Source organism: Saccopteryx leptura, chromosome 3 (assembly GCF_036850995.1).
Source record: "Saccopteryx leptura isolate mSacLep1 chromosome 3, mSacLep1_pri_phased_curated, whole genome shotgun sequence".
Taxonomy (NCBI): Eukaryota; Metazoa; Chordata; class Mammalia; order Chiroptera; family Emballonuridae; genus Saccopteryx; species Saccopteryx leptura.
Window position 1 is genome coordinate 68,420,973 of NC_089505.1, and position 24,469 is coordinate 68,445,441.

The 24,469-nt window shown below is 57.4% G+C and overlaps 1 protein-coding gene across 3 annotated transcripts in view; it reads right to left on the reverse strand.

The window, feature by feature from the left end:
* Window positions 1-489: 489 nt before the first annotated feature.
* The window catches only part of SHANK1 (SH3 and multiple ankyrin repeat domains 1), a 43,808-nt gene continuing 19,828 nt past the window's right edge, over window positions 490-24,469 (reverse strand). For 2 of the 3 annotated variants that reach the window (XM_066374097.1, XM_066374095.1), the window contains 10 exons: window positions 17,192-17,274; window positions 16,854-16,978; window positions 16,473-16,608; window positions 16,124-16,204; window positions 15,569-15,592; window positions 15,297-15,365; window positions 14,803-14,921; window positions 7,866-7,962; window positions 3,269-6,269; window positions 490-1,414 (listed from right to left, as the gene is read on the reverse strand). In XM_066374097.1, coding sequence (XP_066230194.1) covers window positions 700-1,414; window positions 3,269-6,269; window positions 7,866-7,962; window positions 14,803-14,921; window positions 15,297-15,365; window positions 15,569-15,592; window positions 16,124-16,204; window positions 16,473-16,608; window positions 16,854-16,978; window positions 17,192-17,274 — 4,450 coding nt within the window. In that variant the 3' untranslated portion in view covers window positions 490-699. The remainder of the gene's footprint in view (window positions 1,415-3,268; window positions 6,270-7,865; window positions 7,963-14,802; window positions 14,922-15,296; window positions 15,366-15,568; window positions 15,593-16,123; window positions 16,205-16,472; window positions 16,609-16,853; window positions 16,979-17,191; window positions 17,275-24,469) is intronic. The other variant, XM_066374096.1, reaches the window with a different exon arrangement.

The window sequence follows — 24,469 nt, forward strand, 5'->3', positions numbered from 1 at the left end:
GACACCAGGGGAAGAGTGTGCAAGAGCTGGAGAGAGCAAGGGGCATGGAGCATGGGAAAAGAAATGCGATGTGTGCAAGGGAAACAGAGCTGAGAGTGCCTCGTGGGACAGAAACGAAGGCGGAGTGTGCAAGACAGCGAGAGGGCAAATTTGTGCAAAATTGTAGCCCAGGAAGGGGAGAGAGGCAAGCAGGCGTGCAAAGGAGCGTGCAAGAGGCTGGGGGTGCTGCTGTGTGTGCTAGGGAGAGGGGAAGGCAGGGCGAACAGAGGGGCCTGGAGAGGGGGGAAAGGGTTGTTAGAGGGTGGCAGGTGGTGGAATCTAAGGGCACCCCCTTCCCCTGTGGCCTGGGGGATGACCCCCGTCCAGTCAGGCTCAGGGCTGGCCCTCTATGGCTCTGTCTGTCTCCCCCTTCCCCAGAATCGACCCTTCCCTCCTTCTCCGTCCCCCTCTGCGATTTCTTCCATCCCACCCCCACCCCTCCCACTCCACACAGTCTTGTATTAGCTGCCCCCTCCTGTGAGGTGCAAATGTCTGGCTGGGATCAGGCCACCTGGTGACCTCCAGCCTTGGAAGATGAGGGCAGGGCACAGTTTCAGCAGAGTCCCTGGCCCAGGGAGAGAATAACGGTCAGGGGTCAGAGGTCCAGAGGCCAGCGGGCTCAAGGGTTCTGTGGACGGGCTGGTCCGTCCAAGCCAGCCATCACCTCTCCAGGAAAAATTTGAGAGCCCGGTCGATGTTCATGCGGTGGCCCACCCTGGTTACACCCAGATCGACGTAGTCCTCCTTGGTCAAGGCGGGCAGGTGGGATCCATCGATCTCGTGGTCCAGGAACCGGGCTCGGTGTTCAGCCAAGCCCAGCCACTCCAGCCAATCAGCCACGTCGAACTTGGTCCAGAACCCCAGAGGTTTAGCTCCGAACGGCTTGTCCGGGGGCAGCGAAAGCAGGCGGGTTGGTGAGAGGGAGCGGGAGGCCCCTGACAAGGCTCCACCAAGCCCCCCGGACATCCCCGGGTGTGGCGGCACAAAGACAGGGGCGAAGGGATCAGCAGAGCCTCCTGCCCCTCCAGTGGGAGAGCTGCGGATGTCAAAGAGGCCCGGATAGAGGGGTCCAGAAGGCAGGATGGGCAGGGACGAGGGCCGGGGCGCAGGGCTGACCTTGTGCTCCGAGGCGGGCAGCAGCGAGGGGCTGGGGGCCCTGCGGAGCAGAGGTGGCCGCATCTCAAACTCCACACCCTGGAGGTGGCGTGTGGACGTGGAGGAGGAGGCTGAGGGTGAAGTGGCCCCTGGGGCCGCAGCAGCTGAAGGGGGGACCCCAGTTCCTGTGGGGAGTGGCGGCAGAGGTGGTTTGGACCAGTTCTGAAACAGGCTGCTGACGGGTTTGGAGAGGAGCGAGGACTGGGAGTCTTCCGAGAGTCTGGAATGTGACAAGGGGGCCGGGTGGAGGAGAGGGGTTTGGGGGTTAAGGGCAGGGTGAGAAAGAGGAAGAGGTCAAGATATAAGGAGAGAGGAAGAAAGACATAGGGACCGGGGTAGAGAGATGGAGAAGAGAGATGGGAAGAGAGGAGTGAGGAGGGGTAAGATGGATGTCAGAACAGAAATGAAGGGAGCGAAAAATGAGAGGACAGGGAGAGGGTTGACAGTCAAGAGAGATGAAAGAAAAAGAGACATTAAGTGATAATAATATTATTTGCCACCACTTACTGATGCTCATGTGTGCCAGGCATTGTTCTAAGTGCTTTACATATCGCATTTCAATTTAATCCCCATGACAGCCCTGATGCAAGTTACTATTATCATCATCATCATCAGCACAGAGAGGTTAAGTAACTTGCCTAAGGACACACAGCCAGGAAGTGGCAGAGCCCGGTTATATGGCACCGAAGTCTGAGCTCTTAACCACTATTCTATACTGCCTTTTGGGTTATGGCCAGTCACAGCAGAGTGGAAGACAGGGAGACGGTGGGAGAGGAACAAAAAGAGGGTGAGCGTTCAGGGGAGAGAGATGGAAGGGGACAGGGAACAGAGAGAGAGAGAGAGATGAGGAGAGGGAGATGAAAGAGAGAAGAAACAAGGGGAGAAAAAGGTTCCCCTCATCCCTTTAGCTCCCTCCAGAACAGTTCAGCCTCAGGGCCTTTGAACTGGCTGTTCCCTCTGCCTAGCTCACTATTCCCCCAAGTAGCTCCGTGATTTCCTTTCTCCCCTCCACCAATTTCCATGCATCTTCTCGTTGATATTTTCTAACCATCCTGTTATGGTGTATTTTTCCTAGGACAGCTGCAATTATTTTGTTGTCTGGCCTCTATCTTGGTCTCGTTAGGCTATGAGTTCTTTGAGGGCAATATTTTGCCTCTCTTGTCCACTGTGGGACCCCTATGAAACATAAGGGCACCTAGCACATAGTAGGTGGTAAATCAATCCTTGATTCAGCTGTCGCCTAAATTCAGCATCCTTTTCGCTACCCAGAATACTTAAAAATACTCAACGAGTTGCCATAAGATCTCAAAGGCCTGATAAAACCACACTCGAATATCAGCTTATAAGGACATCAGAATTAGAGCTCTGCAGATGGACAAGGGGATTAAAAATCCTCTTGGATATGACTCTACTTTTCCTAAGACTCGGTCTTGAATGAACTTGAACTCTCTGGCGCTCCTGGCTAGCTAACCACTTTGGAAAGTTTCAGCCTCACCCCGTATTTCCCCAGCTAATGTTACAACAGTGGCCTCAAAAACCCTTTTAGGTGGGTACTATGCTGTCCCCCTTCTACAGAGAGGTGGACTCTTCTGCCTAAGTTCATCCAGTTAGAAAGTGCAGAGAGAGCTGGGACCAGAAACACAAGAAGCCTGGCTCCAGACCAGGCATGCACCTAACCACTGTGCCCTAAAGCATCTTGTCTTGAGCCACAGTGGGTTCAAGGGATTTGCAGATTTCAGGGATCGTGGGAACTGACAACCCACCAAGGAAACAGACATCAGCAAGTTGTGCTCCAGTCTCCTTTGTTAATAACTCTTTTTGTTCATCATGGAATGTGGGTTGTCATGGTGATAGGAACAGACCATAGAAGCTACTGAGATAAAGGGAAGTTAAAAGCATCTGTGAAAACATGTTTCTTTTAGGGCAAACTTCACCAAGCCAGCCTGGTTTCTGTTTTCTTTCTACCACCTGGGACCCTCAAGGGACACAGCTATGGGGAAGGTGGACTCTGGTACCCACAGCCCACAACATTGGTCCCTCTGGTCTTCACTGCCAACCACCCACCCCTGCTCACCTCTGCCGCTGCAGGGAGGAGGTCCTCTCGGGGACGTAGCTGGCTCCCCCGTGGTGGCTGTCCCCGCTTCCCCCGCTGCCTCCCCGGGCCCAGGGCAGAGCGCCACCAGCTGCCGAGGAGCCCCCAAACTGTTGAAGCTTGGAGCTGAGTTCACTGATGATGCTGGCTTTTACTGTGGCCAAGGCTGAGGCCTGAGGCTGGGCCAGGGGCCCGGGCAGGGGTGGTGGCGGTGGGCCCGGGCCCTCCTCCCAGGGCAGCAGCTTCCGAGGCAGGGAGGCAGCCGACGGCAAGGGCACTGGTGGGCCTTCTGGCTCTACAGCTACTGGACCCCCAGACACACCTGCCGCCGAGGGTCCTGAACAACCACTCAGGGCCAACAGCCCATCGGTTCCCGCTCCCGTCACGGAGACAGTGGGGCTTGTGGGCGTAGCAGGGTCGCGGAGTCCCCCCCCAGGGCTGGGCCGCAGGCCTCCACTGGCCCCCAGGGCCCGGCCCCGGAGCTTAGAAGGAGTCATGAGCTGTGGGGGGTATGGTGGGCCGGCGGTACCGCTGCCCCCGAAGGCCTGGCCGTCCAGGTAGGCCACGTACGTGTCCAGAAGCTCCGGCCCACTGGCTACACCGGCCCCGCCCCCGGCGCTGCCACCACCTTCGGCAGACAGGCTGCTCAGCGTGGACGCGCTGCTAATGGTCTCCAGGGGGTGGTCACTGCTGCTCCGACTGTCCACCTCCTCAATACCCGAGTCCGTGCCCGGCGGCGGGTCTGGCCCAGGCTGCGGGGCGGGGGCGGCCGGGGCAGCCGGGGCCGGCGGGCCCGGCGTCGGGGCGTCCCCAGGAGCCGCGGGGGCCCCCTGCGTCAGCGTGGCCACCTCGCTGTCGTACGAAGTCAAGCTGGATGCGGTGGAGTCCAGGGCGGGCGGGGCGGCAGCCGCGGCGGGGGGCGGCACAGGGGGCGGCGGGGCGGCCGGCAGCGGGTGCGGGGGCCCCGGCGTGACGGGCGACTCCGGCTTCTCGAAGCTGTTGGAGAACTCCAGGGGAGGGGGCAGCGGCTCCACGAAGAGGAACTCGCCGTCTTCCACGTCCACCGAGGGGGCCGGGGGCGGCAGGACCAGCAGAGGGAGGCCGTTCTCCTCGCTGCCCCGCGGGGAGGTGGGCGAGGGGGGCGCCGAGCGGCGCGGGCTGGGCGGCGGGACCCCGGGGCCGTCTTCGGCGGGCGGGGGCCTCCCGGCGGCCGCACTGGCCCGGGGCTGGCAGTTCTCGAGGAACCGCACGTGTAAGGGCAGCCGCTCGGGCTCCTCCGGGGCCCCGGACCTCCAGGCCTTGCTCACGCCGGGGTGCGGGGCGGGCGGCTCCGGCCCCAGCTGCAGGAGCAGGGGCCCGACCCCGGGCGCCGCCGCTGGCGGCAGGCGGTGCAGCAGGGAGCGCCGGGCGGCCGGCGGGCTGGCGGGCAGGGCCTTCTCCTGGCTGCCCAGCCCGGCCCGGTACCCCAGCTCGCGGCGGGCGGGGTCCGGGGCGGCGGCCCCCCAGAGGCGCAGCACCGGCTCGTGGTGGTGCGGGGCGGGCGGCGGGACCTCGTAGCGGGGCGACGGGGGCCGGGGCGGCGGCTGCGGGGCGGCCCCGCCCTCCGAGGACTCCTTCAGCGCGCGCTCGCGGGCCGCCAGCGCCAGCCCGAGCGGGGAGGCGGGGTCCAGGGCCTTGCCGGTCAGCGGGTGCACCAGCGGCCGCGGCGGCAGGAAGCTGCTGAAGGCGCTGCTGCCCCCGCTGCCCCCGTAGGCGCGGCCCGCGGCCCCGTAGCCCCCGTAGCCGCCGCTCCCGGCGCCGGCCGACTCCAGCCGGAGGTAGGGCTCGGCGGAGAACATGCCCTCGTCGATGGATTTGGAGTGACGGAGCCGGGGGCCCGGGGGCGCCCCCGCGCCCAGCACGCCGTCGCCGCCCTCCTCGTCCCCCGCGTCGGTGGAGAGGAAGAGCGTGGAGCGCCGGCGGGCTTCGTTCTGCCAGCCCCCCTCCCTGCGCGCCGCCCCCACCAGGGCCGCTCCGAACTGGCTGGTGAAGTCGAGGGTGGCCGGGCCGCTGGGCGAGCTGTGGGCGGGCAGCGGCGACGGGGACGGCGGCACCGGCGACACGGCCGTCGCGGGGCTGGGCGCCGCGGAGCCGGCCGCGGCCTCGGGCTGGGGCGGGGGCTCGGCCTCGGTGCTGCTGCCCTGGCTGCTGCGGCCGCTGCTACTGGTGGACGGAGCCTTGATGATGATCGTGGGAATGGGGATGGAGTTCTTCTCCGCCGGGGCGGCCGCGGCGGGCGGCGGCTGCGGGGAGGCAGGCGACGTGGGCGAGGCCGCGGCCGAGAGCGCGCCGCCCTTCTGAGGCTCGCCTTCCACTTTGGTCTGCTTGACCAGCGGGCCCTTGCGGCCGCGGCCGGAGCGGGCGGGCACGTACATGGCCGCGCTGGCCGCCCGCGGGGGCAGCTGGAAGTAGCGCAGCGCCGGGGCCTGGGAGGGGCCCCCGCCCACGCTGCCGTGGTGCGCCGGGGACGGGGCCCCCGGGGTCGGGCTGGGCCCGCCGCCCCGCCAGCCGCGCAGGCTCGGCTGGGGCCCCAGAGCCAGTCGGGGTGGGGGGTCGTCGGGGGAGCCGCCCGTCTCCATCTCCGGCGGGTGAGGGGGGTGGGCGTGGTGGTGGTGGTGGTGGGGCGGGTGGTGGTGGGCCGGGGGCAGGGGTCCGCCGTGGTACAGGCTCTTCTCCCGGCCCCCCATCCGGGTGTCGGGAGGGGTGGGCCCATCGAAGGAGGCGGGGGAGGAGGCGGGGAGGGGGCCGCCAGGGTTGTAGTGCCCTCCGCGGGGGGAGGGGGTGAGGCGGCCGGAGATGGAAGGCGCTGGAGGTGTGCTGTAAGGGGGCTCCGGGGGGGACGTGGTGGGAGGTGGGGGGATGTCCTCCGAACCAGGCACAGACAGGCTGCGGCTGAACTTCATGGTTGGGGGTGCTAGGTAGGGTCTATCATCTTCTGCAGCCCCTGGGGAGACACAGAAAATCCAGGAATGGGACGGGTGGGAGTGAGAGGGGGCTCTCCTTGTTCCCCTATCCCATAAAAGTACAATAATGGTAAAAATAATAGTAATAATGGCACCCATGTATGTAAGAAGACCTTCACGGGCATTAGTCTAGCTTTCCCGGTGGTTATGGTAAATCCAAATCAGCTTTATACGTAATACAGGCTGTGTGTGCACTGCATAACAGCAAACAGCAAAGGGAGAAAAGCCGACCAGGGAGAAATTCTGCTGAACTTACACCCCAGACCAGGAGGGGGCGCCATTTCTAATTCACACAGAAGCACAGTACAGGCTTGTAGCTGTGGCTTGGAGTGAGCAAAAGTGCCTTGAGCAGGGAAGAGATACCATGTTTATGCACATAGTTATAGAGTTCTTTCCATGTATAGGCAGAAACGAAATGCAATTAGCACATCGAGCCTCTGATTTCACACATAGAACTGCTCAAGCTGAGGCTAAAATGTTTAAGAGAGGGAGCTGATTGATAAGTATGCAATGTTATCTAGATTTATAGGTGGCTGACATTAGGCAAATGACGAGGTATAGGTAGACCTCACAGATGCAAGACACACACTAGTAGACTGTGGACACTGGAAATTGAGGGAAAGCTAGATTCAATTAGCAAAACGACTCAGAGAAGATTGGAGGAGTGGTCTTTTGCTTACTTATCAACTGTCAGGGCTCAGTCCCTGACTCTTCTCAAGCCTCTGGCTACTCTCTCTCCCCTGACCAGTGTCAGACTTCATTCTTTCCTTCTCTGCTGAAGACTCCCACCCTTGTCTCGGGCCCAGTCCTCTCACCCGAGCTCCACTTAGTGGTTCACTGGCATCTCAAACTCAACAGGCCCCCAAATGAGCTCCAGATCTCCTCCTGCTCTTGGACTCCCCCATCTTACCTAATGGCAGCTCAGTCCTACCTCAGGACATTTGCACTAGCTGCTTCTGCTGTCTGGAATGCCTTACCTCCAGGTTTCAGTCCAAACCTGCCCCCCAGCACTTGTGATCTCTCTTATCCCACTCTATTTTTTTTCCATAGCACTTACCACATTTAACGATACTGTATAATTTTCTTATTTCTTATCCTTATATTGCCTGTCTTCCCCTCATGTAAGCTCCATGAGGACAGGACCCTTTAGTCTACTTTGTTCACTGACATATCCCCACAGTCTAACCTGGCATATGATAGAGCTCAATAAACATTTGTAGAATGAATGCGTGCATCAATGAGTGAATGGAGTCCAGTATAAGAGAGAAGGAAACAGGGTCTGTGGTGGGGGCGACTCACTTCATCTGGGCAAGGCTAATAATCTCTCCCTTTTCTAGACACAGAGCCCTCGGCCCAGAGAAGTAAAGCCACCTGCCCCAGGTTCCACAGCTGAGATGAACTCGAGCCAAGATTCAAACCTATGTTTGCCCAGGAGCAAAGCCTGAACACTGCCCGACTTCATGGAACTGTGGTCACATAAGGAAGTAGAAAGGAACAGTTCCAGGCCCCCTTGTTTCTGTTGTAAACTATCATCCTTCCAGCCGGCATCCCTTTTACCCACTCTTCCAGTGACATACCGATAGATTTTTGCCGGAGCATGAGCCCAGGTCCTGGTGGCAGGTAAGAAGGACGTTCATAACTTGGCTGTGAGCGGTGGTGGGGATCAAAGCTCGACTTTGGGGTGGTGGCCAGGGAGGAGAGAGAAAAGATAGCAGAGAAAGAACAGTCAGGGCAGGAAGATTCATGGCTTCTATACATGGCCGGCCCCCAGTCCTCCAAACCTTTGTAGGAAGAAAGAGGTGCCTGGCGGAGGTGGAAGGGAATTCTTCAGAGGGAAAGGTTATGGCTGCAGTAGCCTCTTCCCTTGTCTCCCTGCTGCCACCCTTGTCCCCCCATCCACTTCTGGTCTGCTTCCCACACAAGGGTCGAAGGGATCTTTTAAAAAAGTAATTCAGGTCATGCTAATGCCCTGCTTGAAATTCTACAGCCACATCCCACATCAGTTAGGAAGACATCTGAATTCCCAACTTTGGTCTTCAAGCTGTGCCATGGTAGACACTGCCGCTGCTCACTACGTCCCCTTGGCTGGGATGCTGTGCCCATGCCCAGCTGCTGTATGTCACCTGCCCTTTGCTCTGTAGAATTATCCTCCCCCCCCAAAACTGACATGCCCAAGCAGCTACATGTCCCCATTTCTAGAAGTCACCTGCAGCCAATGACTGGCCAACATGGAGGTCCAGGGCAGGATCAACTCCCTACTGTGATTCACACTCCAGAGCTTGCTGAGGGATCAGGCTGAAGGTGGACTCCAGTGAGGACCAGGCTTGCTGTCCTCTGCAGCCCATCCTCCCTCCCTCCCCCCATTACAGGGTCTTCCTTAATTGGCATAAGAATCCCTATCTCAGGCACCAATTACAGGGACCAAGGCTCAGATACCCTGTATGATCTAGTCCAGTCTGCATCTTCTTCTTGCCCACTCTGGTCCCACCATGTCTCCCTGTCCCTGCATCAATTCCCAAGGTCCACCTCTGCTTTAGAAGACTTGCAAGTCCTGGGTCTTTTTCTCTGCAATGTTTTCCTCCTAATCATCACAGGTGCTTTTCATCTGTAAGGTCTCCACTCCACCATTCACTGCTGGTCACTGTCTACTGCATGTCTCTGTCCTGTTTTCTTCCTGGCACATTTCTCCATCTGAAATCTCGTTTACTTGCTTATTTATCTGTCTCTTTGCCCAGGATGTCAGGTCCCTGAAGGCACGATGTTACCGTCCCAGGGAACATGGCTACAGTGTCGAGGGCCCATGATACTTTAAGGAAAATGTTTTAATAATCTTTTAAAATCAGAAGGGGAGGCCCTGGCCTGACCTGTGGTGGCGCAGTGGATAAAGCGTTGACCTGGAAATGCTGAGGTCGCCGGTTCTAAACCCTGGGCTTGCTTGGTCAAGGCACATATGGGAGTTGATGCTTCCAGCTCCTCCCCCCTGTCTCTCTCTCCTCTCTGTCTCTCTCTGTCTCTCTCTCTCTCCTCTCTAAAAATGAATAAATAAATAAATAAATAAATAAATAAAAAATAAAAATAAATAAATAAATAAAAGATCTACAGAAGGGGAGGCCCTGGATGGTTGGCTCAGAAGTAGAGCACGTGGAAGTCCCAGGTTCGATTCCCGGTCAGGGCACACAGGAGAAGCGACCATCTGTTTCTCCACCCTTCCTTCCCCTTCTCTCTTCCCCTCCCACAGCCATGACTGGAATGAGCAAGTTGGCCTTGGGCACTCAGGATGGTTCCATGGTCTTGCCTCAGGTGCTAAAATAGCTCAATTGCCAAGCAACGGAGCAGCAGCCCTAGACAGGGGTTGCTGGGTGGATCCCAGTGGGGGTGCACGCAGGAATCTGTCTCTCTGCCTCCCTGCCTCTCACTTGATTAAAAAACAAACAAACAAACATAAGGGGAAAACAATCAATCTGGATAATACTCATCTATGTGCCAACAAAGTAATAAAATATAGATTTATAAACTTTTTTTCTTTAAGAGCTAGGGGCTCATGAAGGCAAAATTGCCAAAGGCCCATGAGAGTTATGAATGACTGCTTGAGGAGAGTGACCTTGTTGGCCTTATTCCCTGCTGGGTCTCCAGTCCCTTTACTGGGCCTGATGCTCTAAAAGCTCATGTCAAATTAATGAAAGACTCAGAAAGAGCCATCAGGCATTGTTATTTGGAAGTTTCTCTTATATACAGCAGAACCCAATTCCACAGAATCCCTTGAAAATGTAAATTTTCTAAGGGAAGTGACTTTGTTTGACTGGCTCACTCCTACACCCCCAGGTCCCAGCAGCAGGTATAGCATATAGTAAATTCAATAAATTCAATAAATACTTATACAATGAAGGATGGATTGGAAGTAATACAAGCTCATGAAAAGATGGGGCGGGAGGCATCCTGAAGGCAAAAGCCCGGTCCTGTCCCTCTGAACATCCTCATGAAAGAGCCCGGGGTCAGCCCCACAAAGGCGGCAGGAAGTGTCTCCTGAAGGCATGCCTGTTTTGACTGGTCTCCCCCATTCTGATCTCCGAGCAGAATTCTCAGCCTGCCAACTCTCCTCGACTTTGCTGCATGCTTTTCTCAAACAGCCCCCTGAAGCCCTCTCTCCCTAAGCCTCAGCTGAACATCCTGCTTGGTTTTCCACCCTGTCCTGCAGCTTGTCATGGTCTGTGTGGGATCGGGGAGCTGAACCCTGCAAGAGAGGGGAGATAGTGTGCTGGTGCAGTGAGAGAGAGGGAAAGTGAGGAGAACCATTTCTGTGCAGGCCACTTTGCTGTCTTCCGTGCTAAGTCCTTGTGCATCCTCCCCCTTGTGCGTTAGGGTGGGCTACACTGATTTTGATGATGGAGAAAGCAGCTGTGGGTCAGAGGAGAAGGGTAGTATCTTAGATCAGCCAGTCAGTAAGGAGGAGGTTACAAAGAAGTTGTTGGAAACAGATCGGAGCGACTAGAAAATGCTAAGGTTAAGTAAGAGGAAAGGAGAAGAATTATGAAGAGCTAAGAAAAGGGGTGTGACCACCAGGAAGGATGTGGGGACCAGTGAGGGGCAGAAGCTGGAGAAGAGACTGGGTAGAGCCCAGGCTGGGGAGGACGGGCAAGAGGATAGCTGGGAGGAGGAAAAGAAGGTGCAGGAAGCATCCTGAGTGGGGTGTGGGGATGGAGGGGGAGGGGTTGCATCGTAAGAGAAGTCAGAGGGACAGGGGAGGGCTAAGACTGACAGGATGGGAGTCGGAGTGGCAGGAAAGGGGTCAGAGAGATCAAATAATGGGTTAGCTTGACTTCGTGAGGGGTCAAAATGGTAGAGGAGATGTCAGACTGACGGAGGACGCGAAGTGACTGTCTGGGGCGGACTGACTCAAGGTGGGGCAGGCTAACCTCCATCAACAAACGGGCCACACCAAGTCCCGCGCGCGGAGGGGGCAGCCATTCAGGGTGCGCCAGTTGAGCGTGACGTCACCAGCTGCCAGGCAGACTCCTCCCCAGCGAGCCGGCCGGAGGTCCAGCCCCATCCTGTGCCACCTCGAGGGTTTGTCTGTGGATCTGGTGCCTCAGTGACAGAGTATGTACCCTGGTGCTGAACACGGGCTGGAGGCCGACCATGGGCTGGGAAATTCACGCAGAGACAGCCCCTGGAAAGGGGTCAGGGGAGAGAGACCAGAGAGGGAAACAGATGGAGAGACAGAGACAGACAAAGCCAGAGAAGGGTTTGAAAAAGAGAGGCAGATCCAGAGAGGGGAGAGACAGAGATTGAGAGACAGGAGGGGAAATGAGACCTCGGTGGGAAGGAGAAGGAACTCGATGAAGCAAGGAGAGGAAGTTGGTCCTGAGAGGCCCTGAAATGAAGAGGGCTGGGTAAGACAGAGGCAGAGAATGCAACCAAGAGGGTGTGATAAAAAGATAAAAATAACCAGAGAGAGAGAAAAACTGAGTCCAGAGAAAGGCTGAAACCTGTCCCCATACAAAGACAGGGGAGGGGGAGAGAAGATGGGCAGGGGACCCCTGGGGGGGTCGGTGATCAGGGAGCAGAGACAGTTGTCTAGAAAGCCAAAGCCACGCGGAGGGGAGGACGGATGGATGGACAGCAGAGCCCTGGGAGGCACCCTGGTCTGCAGCAAATTGGCCTGAGGTCTGTGCCCCTCTGTCGGCATCAGCGGGTCCCCCTCAACCCTGTAGATTTTATGCACAGGTGTGTCATTTAGGGAGGGCTGATATTTCCCAATTTCTAGGTTTATAAGCAGTAGTGTCTGTTTTTTTATTTATTTTTTCTTCATTGTTTGTCTTCTTAAACAGGGTGTCTTATACAATATTTTCCCTTGTTCATTGCTGTGCAGGTCTGAGAAAAGAGGCCTCAGGGCCATACTGAGCCCCCACACTTCCCACTCGCCCCTCTGGTCTAGTGCAGGGGGTCCAAGTTGGAGACTGAAGAGGGGAGAAGTGGGAGAGGGAGACGCAGAGGACAAGACCACACACCAAGGGAGAGGCCACGGAGAGAAGATGCAGAAACGTCAGGACTCAGGGTGAGAGAGGTCAGGATGGCTGGTGGTAAAGGAAAGAGAGAGCCCCTACACAAGAGGGAGAATTTGGGGAAGGCCAGGGACAGGCCCAAGAGAGGAGAGAAGGAAAGGGAAGGTCCAAGGGGGAGGAAATGCTGGCTGGCCTCCAGGACTGGGAGGAGAGGGAGGTCCTAAGGAAGACCTCAGATGAGTGGGGGCAGGCGGGCAGCTGGTGTTGTTATTGGCTGGTGCTTGAGCTCATCTTCAGGTGTCTTTGGAGCTCAGATAGTGACTTCTATGGAGACCAGGATCTTGCCTATCCTGTAACCATGGTTCATGCAGAGGAGGGGCTGGCACCCTGGCTGCCTGGGACTTCATCAGTGCTCCAGACAGTCACTAAATAAATGCCCTATCTGTTATTGGAGACTGAGCCTGAGATGCTACTTTGGAGTCTCTGGGGTGCATGTCTCACAGTGTGGTCTCTAGTTTATTATTTTGTGACCTGGGGGGGGTCACATCTGTCAAGAGCCTACTGTGCTAGGAATTGGTCTCGTGCAATCCTCATAAGACCCAGCAGGACTGGCTTTAGACCCATTTTACAGAACAGAAAACTGAGGTGCAGGGAAATTAAGTACCGTGGTCTAAGTAAGTTAGAAGTTGGGGTTTGAAGGCAGGTTTGTGTGGTTCTACAGCACCCCATGCTGTGATTCTTACACTGACTTCGGTGGGGAGGTGGGCATGAAAAGTGACCCTTATACCCTCAAGGACTTCAAATTCCTTGAGCAACCCCAAACAAGTGTGAAGTGAGGACCTACTGCATGGAGGGCACTTTGGCAAGCCCTGACAAGGGGCCAAGGACCCTCCGCCTCTAAATCTGAAAGAAATTCTAGCAGTCTGGATACTAAATGTCCCCCCTGCATCTGGTTCTTGTAAAAGTACTAGACCCTGTAGAGTAGGCAGTCAAACCTTTAGGGGGGTGGTGGACAGAGTTCAAGGAGCTGTGTACTTGGACAGGAGAAAAATTACATCTTTATTTTCATTATCCTCCAACTAAAATGCAACACTTCCTCACTGAAAATGTAGGCCACAAACCATGCTAGTGTTAGCAAGACCTGTGACTATATCTGTGACAGAAATCACAGATATTTCCATATCCCATCCAGCACAGCAGTTGCAATTTCTCAAAATAGTGTTTTATGCTGCTTCTGTTTTTGAAATGAGAGTACTTAAGATCCACCACCAGATCTTGCTGGTTTATGTGTTGGCAAAAAGGCACTGATATTACTATATCATAAATAAAAAAAAAATTTTTTTAACCCTGCTGGGTAGCTCAGTAGGTTAGAGCGTTGTCCTAACACACCAAGATTGTGGGTTTGATCCCTGGTCAGGGCACTTACAAGAATCAACCAATGGATACATAAATAAGTGAAACAGCAAATCAATGTTTCTCTCTCTCTCTCTCCCCTTCCCTCTCTCTCTTGAAAAATCAATAAAAATTATAAAAATATTTTGATAACTGCATTTCATTGTAACTAGTTTTTTCTGTTTATGTTTTTAATTGTATGCTTTTATAAGCATAATTCTCTGCAACATGCTAGCCTGCCAAAGGGGTCCATGGCCACCCCAGAAACCAAAGAACATAGTTTTAGAGTAAATGGCCCTTTGGCTACCAGGTGGTGGGTACTGCCTGTGAGAAGAGGGGTTTGGAGGTGAGAGAGCTTGGCCTGCGCAGAGAAAGAAGTGCTAAGAGAGAGGTAGGGCAGAGTGCGACCCCTGGAGGGTGGCGGAAGAGAAGATGCTGAATGTGTCCCTAAGAAGGAGCCCAGCCCAGCGAGGATGACAGCCAGGGAGCAGCCACACCAGAAAAACCTGGGCTGTGGCAGGACAGTGAATCCAGGGTTGAAATCCTGGTGCACTCTCTGTGCCTCAGTTTCCCCTCTGTCAGTGGGCTGCCTTGCGTACCTCACAGGATGATTCTAAGAAATGAAGGGCATAATCCACATAAAACGTAGTGTCTAACACATGACCAACAGCAGCTACACTGAGCCTCTGTCGTAGGGAGAGGCAGGCAGGGCCGAGACAGAGATCATAATTAATATTTCAGTAACTGCCACTTGTTGAGCACCCATTATGATGTGCGGGGCCTGTGCCAGGGATCTCCAGCTTGACTCAGGGTTATCTTCCCCGAGGCCTTTGAGGCGGGGCAGAGACAGACAGAAACTAAGCGAGCATGAGGAGCAGGAATGAAGAGTAAAGTGAGGGGAGAGAGAGACACATCTGGTGGTGGGGGGCCAAGGAGGAAAGGAGGCCCCAGAGTGGGGGGAAAGGAGCAGACCCTGAGAAGCGTGGTGCCCTCCATGACCCGCCTGAAACACAGGAGCTCGGAAAGGTGTGCAAGGAACAGGATTGCGGCCCCAGGTGGGTGTGCACGCCCTGCACGTTTCCCTCTCCAAGACCCCAGCTCCTCAGGCTGGGCTGCCTACCTCAGTGGCAAAGAAGCCTTTGGGTCGGTGTTTGCCCAGGGACGCCAGGCCCCCAGGCCCAGGACTCTCGCTTGCACTGATGGTCTGCTGAGCGGCTGCCAGAATTTCGTCCAGTTTGTCTGGGGGGGGGGGGGGGCAGGGGAGGGGCGGAGACACCGCGAGATGAAGACTGCCTCAGCCCGAGCAGAGACAGAGCTGCCAGGAGCCCACCGCTGGTTCATGAGAACCGGAGAAGGGCACCCCTGTCTCCATCCCTTCCCATGGAGACACAGTCTCCAGCCCAACACGCAGGACCCAGAGATGGGAAGGAGTGAGGACAGCAAGTGGGACAGCTGTCCATAAGAGGTGGGAGCTCAGATTTGCGGGCTGGGGCATCGCTGGACAGGAGGTGATGAGCAGCCAGGAAGAGGGACAGAGTGAAGGAGGCAGGCACCGCAGGGGGTGTAGAGTTAGGGGCCCTGGGCAGCCGGGGGAGCAGGGGTGGGCCATCTTACTGAGCGCCATCTGATACACGGTCCGCTTTTTCTCCATGCTGGGCACCGGCGCAGGCTGCTGATCATACTCTGTGGGCAAAGGATTAGGTTGTAGCCCAGGGGCGCCCCCTGCGGGCAAGGTGGAGAGGGCTTGGCCCGTGGGCGTGGCCCGTGGGCGTGGTCGGCGGGCGTGTGCAGGGGTGAGTCAGGGAGTGAGGGGCCAGGGCAGGGAGGGATGAGTTCAACGGCGGGATTGGGACAGGGGCCCTCCCTCCAGTCCTGTGCCCACTCACCACTCTTCTTCTTCCAGGGGGAGACTAGCCCGGGGGAGAGGCAGTAGAGGAGCCAAGAGTTAGGACTTCAGGGGGAGGCGAGGGTCCCCCTGTCTGGAACGCCCGCCTCCCCCATGGCCCGGTGGTAGGGAGGGTCAGCTGCCTGACCCGCCCCTGTCGGTGGAAACCGGACCCCCCAGGTCCACTCTGTCTGGGGGGGGGGGAGTTGGCCTTCCTTTCTGTTAGTGGGGCTGGGGGGAGCTGGTGGTGGGTGATGGAGAATAAGGGGTGGGACAGATGGAGAGGGGCTGGAAAGCGAATGGACCTGCAGAGGGGGACATACAGAACCGGAGAGACTCTGACAGAGAAACAAACACAAGAGGACAGAGGAAAGCCGACTCTCAGACGCCCCTTCCCAGCAACACACATGAGGGCCAGGGTCTGGCCCGTGGACCAGGGACAGGATGAGGACGAGGACCCCTGGTCACTAACAACACTAACAAACTCAAGGATGGTCCCACCCCCTCGGCCCCTCTCCATCTCCGTGCCTGGGCCCCGGCAGCCCCACAAGCTCACCCATCTCCTCCAGCTCTGAGGTCATGGACTTGGAACGCAGGGAGATGGCAGGGGGCGGGAGCCGCTTAGCTTGCTGGGGTGCTGACAAGGGCACAGTAGGGGTCGAGCATCAGCACATGGGGAAAAGCCCCATGACCCCCCCTCCCCACCACGACCACCACAATGCTCCCAGACCTCAGAGAATGGCCACCACTGGCATGCAAACCCTCCCTGCCTCAGTTTCTCCCCAGAAGAGTCCCAGACAAGCAGTCTTGAGGAAAGGAAAGCCAGTGGTGGGGAGGGCTCCTAAGAGTCTTGCTCTGGCAGCCATGATGTGCTAGGCCTAGCCACACAGTAGGAGGTGGGTCACCTTTCTTATGGACAGCCTCATCCATGTCCGGGTGTCTGGTGACCATCACCACCTTGACCATCAGTGTGTTGCCCCCTTGTCGGATCATGTTCACCACTTGCCGGTGGCCGACCTTCACCACGTTTTGCCCATTCACCTGTGGCACAGACACCCCCACACCATACCCCGTAGGTGAGGGGGGGGTGCTTTCAGCTTCAGAGTCCCCTGTCAGGGGCACTGTGGGCTACTCCTCCCTCCCACTTGGGCAGCCGGATCCTGGCATGGATCACAAGGGGCCTTGGGACCTGTCACCAGGGCCCTAGGGCAGAGAGGTGTGTCTGTGGCAGGTGGGCTGGAGGTTGCAGCTTGGAGAGGCCCCTGGGGCTGGGGGCCAGGTCTCACCTCGATGAGGAAGTCTCCCATGCGCAGGCCAGCGCGCCATGCCACGCCACCTTCGTCCACCGACTCCAGATACTGCAGCGCCGGGAAGGCTGGGGTGGGGGTGAACTCCTCGATGGGGGTCTGCGCTGCAGATGGGAGGAGCCGGCGGGGTCGGAGGGGAGGGGGTGGAGAGGCCGAGCAGGGGATGGGGCTCAGACCCAAGTCACAGAGGCCTCATCGTAGCTGAGGGACCAGCACCCTGGGGTTGAGGTGGTGGGTGGGCTGGGGTCCCTTTCCCTGTCCGTCCATCCCCCTGGGTTAGAAAGCCATTCTCCCATCCCCACCTGGCCGACACTCACCCTTGGCCCCCCGGAGCACGAACCCAAACCCCTCACTGTCCTTCTTCTGCAGCAGAACTGTCTTCTCTTTAATGATGTAATCGCTGGCGGGGAGGGGAGGGAGGGGTGGGGGCGGGGCAGGTGGAGAAGGGATCATGAGACATGGAGCCAGGCCCACCGGCACCCCAGTGGCCTGAGCTCCTGCTCCAGGACCATTCATCCCACCTAGGATCTACCTCACCCACTCCGAGAGCGAACATTCGCTCACAGCAGCCCTGACAGGCCTCCCCCACAGAGCCAGGAGTGCCTGCTCTCCCACTCACTCTTTCCTCATTCATCCATTCGAGCATCCATCCACCCATCCATTCAGGCAGCAGTTACCAAGCCCACTGTGCACCAGGCACCATTCGAGGGACGGGGAGGTACACTGTTAGATCACAAGACAGCCTGGCTTGAACCCCTCCCTGCTAACCACTTCCTATCTCTGACCTTGAGTCCACGACTTTAACCTTTTGGGTCTCAGCTTCCTCAGCTTTCTCATCTTTAATAGCAGGCTCTACCTGACAGGTTGCTGTGGTAACAAAGTACTTATAGTATTCAGCACAGTGCCTGGCACATCATAGGCACTCAGGAGAATTCCTTTGCTGTCTCCAGTCAACTTTCTAGTCAAGGAAACAATGCACTTCAGGGATACTCCTCTCAACTCCTTGGCTATATATATACTACAGCAACACCTCCCCAGGTCCCCAACCATATTGTAGCATTGCTTATTCAGCACTGTCCAATATGGTGGCCACTAGCTGCATGTGGCTATTTATATGCAAATTATTTAAAATTAAATGGAAAAATTTCAGTCCCTCTGTTCCACTAGCTACATTTCAAAATGCCCAGTAGCCACGTGAGGCTAGTGGCTACCATGCTGGACAGCACAGATACAGAACATTTCATCACTGCTGAAAGGTCTAGTGGACGGTGCCGACCTCTATATTCCCTGGTGTATCTCCTGCATCTTATGGTTCTAGTAAAATGGTTCTCAGTAAGGCCAAAAAGGCAGCTAGCACATGTAGGTAATGCTCATATACCCAGTAAACTCAAACATATTCCACATATCTCACCACTGGCTGGGGCTCGCTCAGTCGCAGCCTCCAAACCTTGACGTCACCTCTGTGTTCCTCAATGTTATGCATGCGTTCCATTGCAGGCACCCCAGTATGCAACAGGAATACTCATGCACCTTAGCTCCAACCCCACTCCCTACAGAATACCGAAGAACACCGAGACAAGCAGAATGCATGGCCGGCTGCAACCCAGCCCCCTGTAGTCACGTGCTCGACCCCCAGCGCACATGCACCCCTCCTCAGCGTACCCCTCTAATCTCCACTGGTCCCAACAGACTCCGGTAATAGCGCGTGTGCTCCCTGTGCACTCCAGTTACCTGCCCCCGCGGATTCAGCAAAACAGCCCTCCACGAATACTCCAGCATGTTTCAGTAACAGCCCCACACATCCCAGAATGCTCCTATAATAATAACTCCCCCTTACTTTGATCTCAGTATATTCCCATAGCATGGCTCCCTGTCACCCCTCAGCACATGCCAACAATACCGAACGTGCTTCTACTGTATTTCGGCACCCCTCTCCTGGCCCACCACACAGTACCCTATACACTCCCATGACCCCCCACGACTTCCACCATCAAATCCATCCGCTGTACCATGGTGACAGTGTTCTGTGCATGCATGGGCACGCGAGCCCTGCCCCCCCTTATTGTAACCTGTGTGCTCAACAGCATGCGTGTGTACACGCAGACTCCCCCAGCACCTGCCTTTGCTCAAAGCTCACCATGGTCCAGCAAGCATGTCCACACCACACCCACCACGTCTTCCTGATCTTACTGTGTTCAGCCCAGGGATCAGCCACCTTTGTAGCTGGGTAGCTGGGGTGTGGTGAAGAGGAAGGAGAGGTAGAAAGCAGTGTGGAAGGTGAGAGAGAACAGGATAGGAGGGGGAAAAGGAGACCGAGAAGGCTTGAACAGTGAGTGGACAGGGCCAACAGAAACTGGTTGAGAGGTCAGAGCTGCCTGCTCCTGACCACGCACTCTGTGACGCCCTGCTGCACATGCACACCCTGACAACCTGCTCTGAGCCCTCTCGCCCTTGTCATCGGATGTCCCTTCCAAGTCTCTAGGGCCCCCAGCGGCCAGCATTGCCCTTCAGTTCTCCTTTATTCCTCATTTACAGGAGTTTGCTTTCCTCAGTTCATGCCATAAACCCCTACCTTCCCCACATCTCCCTCCGGCCCCTGGAATCTCTCCTTTATCCCCACATTATTCCTATGCTCCAATAAGAAGCCTTCCCCAAGTACCCCATCCTCCAGTATGATTCAGGAGAACTCTCACATCCATTACGTGCCAAGAGGAAGCACTTGCTATGTGCGAAGCAGTACTTGAAGCCTTCACAGCCAAGTAACTCAACTGTCTCCACCGCCAGCCTCTGAAGTAGGTATGAGTACTGTTTCCACGTTACAAGTCAGGAAATGGAGGCCCCGAAAAGTTAAGCAATTTGCTTGAGGCCACAGAGTGAATAACAGTCTTCAACAACCCCCAAGAAAATACCTAGGCAACTGCAGCAGTAACACCCTCCACTCACTCCACAGCATCTAAATACCTCAAATACATATGCACCTCCCCAAACCCCGTACCATGAGTACCCCTCCAGTTCGTAAACTGATCTCAGGTTATGCCAAGAGCCCCACAACAACGAGTCACACTTACTGAGCCACTGCTGAAGGCCCGTGTTCCAAGCACTTTACATTTATTTATTCATTAAGTCCTCACAACACCCCTGGGTGGTAAGGGTTGACTGCTATTTTCCCATTTTAAAGATGAGGAAACTGAGGCATAGAGAAATAACTTGCTCAAAATCACACCAGCTAGAATAGCGTCAAAGCTAAGATTTAAATCCCCCACAGGCAACCGATATACCCCAATAATGTCCAAACATCCCAGGTCATCGCAGCACCCCATCCCTTCTTCTCGAGTGTCCCCATCATGTACACGTTCCTTTCTCCTCCTCACCCTGTGACTTTGTCACCTACTCCCCAGCTACACGTGCTGTCTCCCTCATCACACCACACTCTCCTAGAGCTTCTCACCTGCACTCTTGCCCCCACAGCTTCCTACGACTCTATACTCCCTTTCCCTCCCTTGTGTGTCCCCTCCCCTCTCTGCACCTTGCTCCCTGCTCTTCCATGTCATCTGGAAGCTCCACTTTGCCCTAAGCCACCACCATCAGCCCTCACTTCCTAAAGCCCTCATCACACCATGGGGCTAAGCCACCGATCGCCCACTTGGCTCTTGTAGGCACACCCTACATCTCCTTTCCCAAAGTGTCCTCCTCAGACTTCCGTGACCTCTTCCCTCTCTCATGCCACCTCTACCTCCTCCCTTGCACATCCTGTCCACATCCTCCTGCACCTGTGCATGAATGCTACTGTGTCCCCTACAGCACCAGGTTTTCTCCATACTCCCTGGTTTCCCCCACCCATCATCGGTGAAAGCCCTTTTCTCCTTCTGCATCCTCAACTCACTTCATCACACCCCTTTCTGCTTTCTGTTAATCGCAGCTGCATTTCATTTACATTTCCTGCACCCTCCGTCCATACGGCTTAAATCCCCACCCCCAAATCTCCTTCGCTTCTTCTCCTGCATTCTCTCCTTACCCCATTGCTTTGCACACTCCACGCACCCTCCATGCTCCGGTGTTCTTCATCTCCCCCCACTCCAGTATGTCCCGCTCTCCCCGGTTCCATTCTCATCCTGACGCCCTCCCACCCAGACCCTCTAACCCCACCCCCTGCTTCAGTCTTGCTACCCACGCAGCACCCCATTCACACTGCGTGCTGCCCACTACCTGCCCTGAAGGAACACACACAATGCTGCCCCCCAGGCCATCCCTCAGTGACCCTGAGCGGCTGCCGAGCTCAGCAGCCAGCTCCTGTTCACCAGATCCCACATGCGGAGACTGCAGCAGCGTCCACTCCTCCCACCCCCACCCCGAAGGTCCTTCTCACACACCCAGGATCCCAGAGCCCAGAGTCTGCTGCTGCACAGGGCGCCCCCTCCAGTACTCAGCCCCTCCCTATGTATCCATCTCCACGGGCATCTCCACGGCTGGCACAGAGGCCCCCATGCCGGGAAGCCAGCCCCCTCCCATGCTGAGAAGTGGTACACACAGCAGATGCAGCTCTCCAAGCAGGAGCTCAGCCATGGCTCAGCACACGTGCCCCTCAGGCATAGACCCCTGGGGGCAGGGAGAGGGGCACACAGAAGTAGAGACACACAGAGGGACCGGTGAGGGGGCTGTGGGGGAGGGGGCAGGCTTGGCACGGGAGGGTGGGGAAACAGCCGCAGTGCCTGGGACACACACACACACACACAGGCACACACACGCACACACCGAGTCCCCAGACAGCTTCTCTATGGCTCCAAGTCACACAGAGAGACAGACACCGTCAAACAGGGATACACAGATGGACACAGCTGGGAGGTGGGCTGAGAGCCCACCATTGCCCCATCCTTCTCTCTCTCTGTCTCTGTTTCTCTCTCTCTCTTCCACACACACACAGCTGCAAGCAGTCACACACACGCATGCACATCTACAAGCCACACCGACACACGCACAGTCGCACAGTGACACGCAGCGGAAAAAGCGAGGGGAGAGGAGGCCGGGGGCGGCGGAATGCGTGTGTGATGGGGGGGGATGACTGTGAATGGGAGAGAGGGGTATGAATGGGGGGACTTGCCAACTCTGTGAAGGGGCGTGGGGATACGGGATCAGAGGAGCAGGGGCCTCGGGTGTAGGCGCCTGAGGGAGAGACATTGTGCCTCCCCAAGGGGAGGGCTCCACAGAGTGGGGGCGCTAAGGACGGCAGAAAGGGCGAATGGGTTCCGAACTCCAAGGTGGGGTCCATTTGGAGGGCCTCGCTGGAGGGAAGATCTTGGAGGAAGAGCTGAGGGGGCACGGAAGGGCCTGCGAGGGGTGAAGATTCCTGGGCTGGGGTGGGGGGAGGTTGCTGGGAAGCGGGGCCCGAGGAAAGGAACGAGCGCAGGGCTGGGAGAGGGGCCTGACAAGGGGTTCAGCGTTCAGAGCCGGATAGAGGAGAAGGGTGGAGGAAGGAGCGGCGTGGGGGATGGGGAGAAATCCCAGGGATGGGGGATCAACGGCGGGAAGGGTCGTCACAGCGGCCGGGGCCTCCAGGCCCGGCCGTGGGGAAAAGGGGCGGCGCGCTCCGTTACCTGTAGATGTACCAGACGCTGCGCCGCCGGGGCCCCAGGGCCGGCCAGCTGGAGGAGAGCGCGGGGGGCGGCTGCGGCAGGGAGCCCCCACTGGGGCCTCCCCCGAAACCCCCGCCGCCGCCGACCGCAGACAAAGCCATCGCCGCCGCGGCCCCGGCCCGGGTCCCGGTGCCGGCCGCCCCCGCCGCCGCCGCCGCGTCCCCGTCCCCGCTCGGCCGAACCCCCGTGTCCGGGCCCCCAGGCCCCGCCTCATGCTGACCCGCGCCGGGAGGGGGAGGGGGCGCGCACCCTCCCGCGGGAGGGAGGGCAGGGCAGGGGGCTCACATGCCTGGGGGCGCGGGGGCGCGGAGGCGCGGGGAGCGGGGCGCGGGGCGCGGGGTCGGGCCGCCGCGGGAGCGCAAGGACCGCGGACGGCGCCGGCTTCAGCACCGCGGACAGCTCCGGAGGCGGGCAGCGGGCGCGAGGCTTAACCCCTTGGCGTCCTGCGCCGGGCGGCGGAGGGGGCCGGGCAGGGGGGAGGGGGCTGGGAGGGGAACGCGGGGGCCCACTTGGCGGGAGAAGGGGGAGGGGCGAGGCGCAGGGGGGGAGGAGAAGGGGGAGGCACTTCCGGTCTGGGCCCCCCCTTAACCCCCTCCCCCCTCTAAAGCCCTCCCGCGCAGGTGCAGAGCAAGAGAGAGCGGGAGAGGGACGCACAACACCACACAAGATGCCTCGCAACCGCGTGCAGGCACGCGCGGACCGAGCCCCACTTCTAAGGCAGGGACAGCATGGTGAGAGAGGCCCCAGGAGGGGACACACAGCCCCCCACCACAGACCGACATACAAAACATCCCAGTATAATCTGGAAGGGCCGGAAAGGGAAAGCCAGGACATTCAGAAAGAGACACCCCTCCCCCCAAAGCACCCCAGGCGGAGGGACATACACACAGTACACCTCACTGGAGAGCCACGGGAGAGGCGAGAGGGCGGTACAGGCTGGGAGGGGTACAAGTGTCAGTACCGCACAGGCCAGGAGGGATGCAAGACGCACAACACAGGAGAGGCCAGGCCGCCACAAAAAGGTCGGGCAGAGCAAGGGCGAGGCAGGAGAAGCTCAGACACACCACACACATCGAAGCACATTCCAGTGGGCACAAGACGTGGAGAAGGAGGGGAGGATATGAACTTGACAGGACAGAACTGAGGGCCAGAGGGACCACCCCCATCCATACAGCAGGTGGAGCAAGTGACCCCCAGACCAAGGCCAAGGAGAGCCCCAGAGAGACATTGTCAGAGGCAAGAAGCAAAGGCTGATGGGGAGATTCAGGGTGGGGAGGACCTCCGTACTCACCCGGTGCCCAGAGCCGAGACGTGCCAGGCGAACACGCACAATGGTCAAGCGCCTCGGACACCTGGGCACAGGGTGGCACCTCCGCCCCACCCTCCTCACGTTGTCATTTCTCTTCCTCCCCACCCCAACCCATCCCCACTGGCCAGAACACAGACACGTAGGTTTGGACACATTTAATGGAAGGAGGCTACAAACAAGGAGACCCTTCCCTGGATGGGGGAGCAGCAGGGGAGGGTGTCATCTTTGATGCCCAGTTATGACCACCCTTCCCCCACAGCCTTGCCCTCTGGAAGCCCAAGTCCTGGAGTCCTCCCCTCTTGTGCCCCCTTTCCCCCGACACCCCACTTCCTAAATTCCAGATCAATCAGACAGATGCAAATGCATGCACATGATTTTATGTGCTAATATGCACAAACAGTGACATGCATAGAGAGTGACAGACGTGTGCAGAGACCCACCTGTCCATATGCGGTAAGCAGACACACTGCTGTCTCTAAGAAACACTTGCTCTCATTCTCAGACATACAGATTCAAGGAAACATGGATGTACAGAGCCAGCTGCACAATTAGCCACGATCGTGCAGCCATATATGACAGCCACAGATGCACCTATCTCTATAGAGTAGGACAGGCCCTCTGGCCGTCACGGGCATCTGCACAGGGCTATACATCTA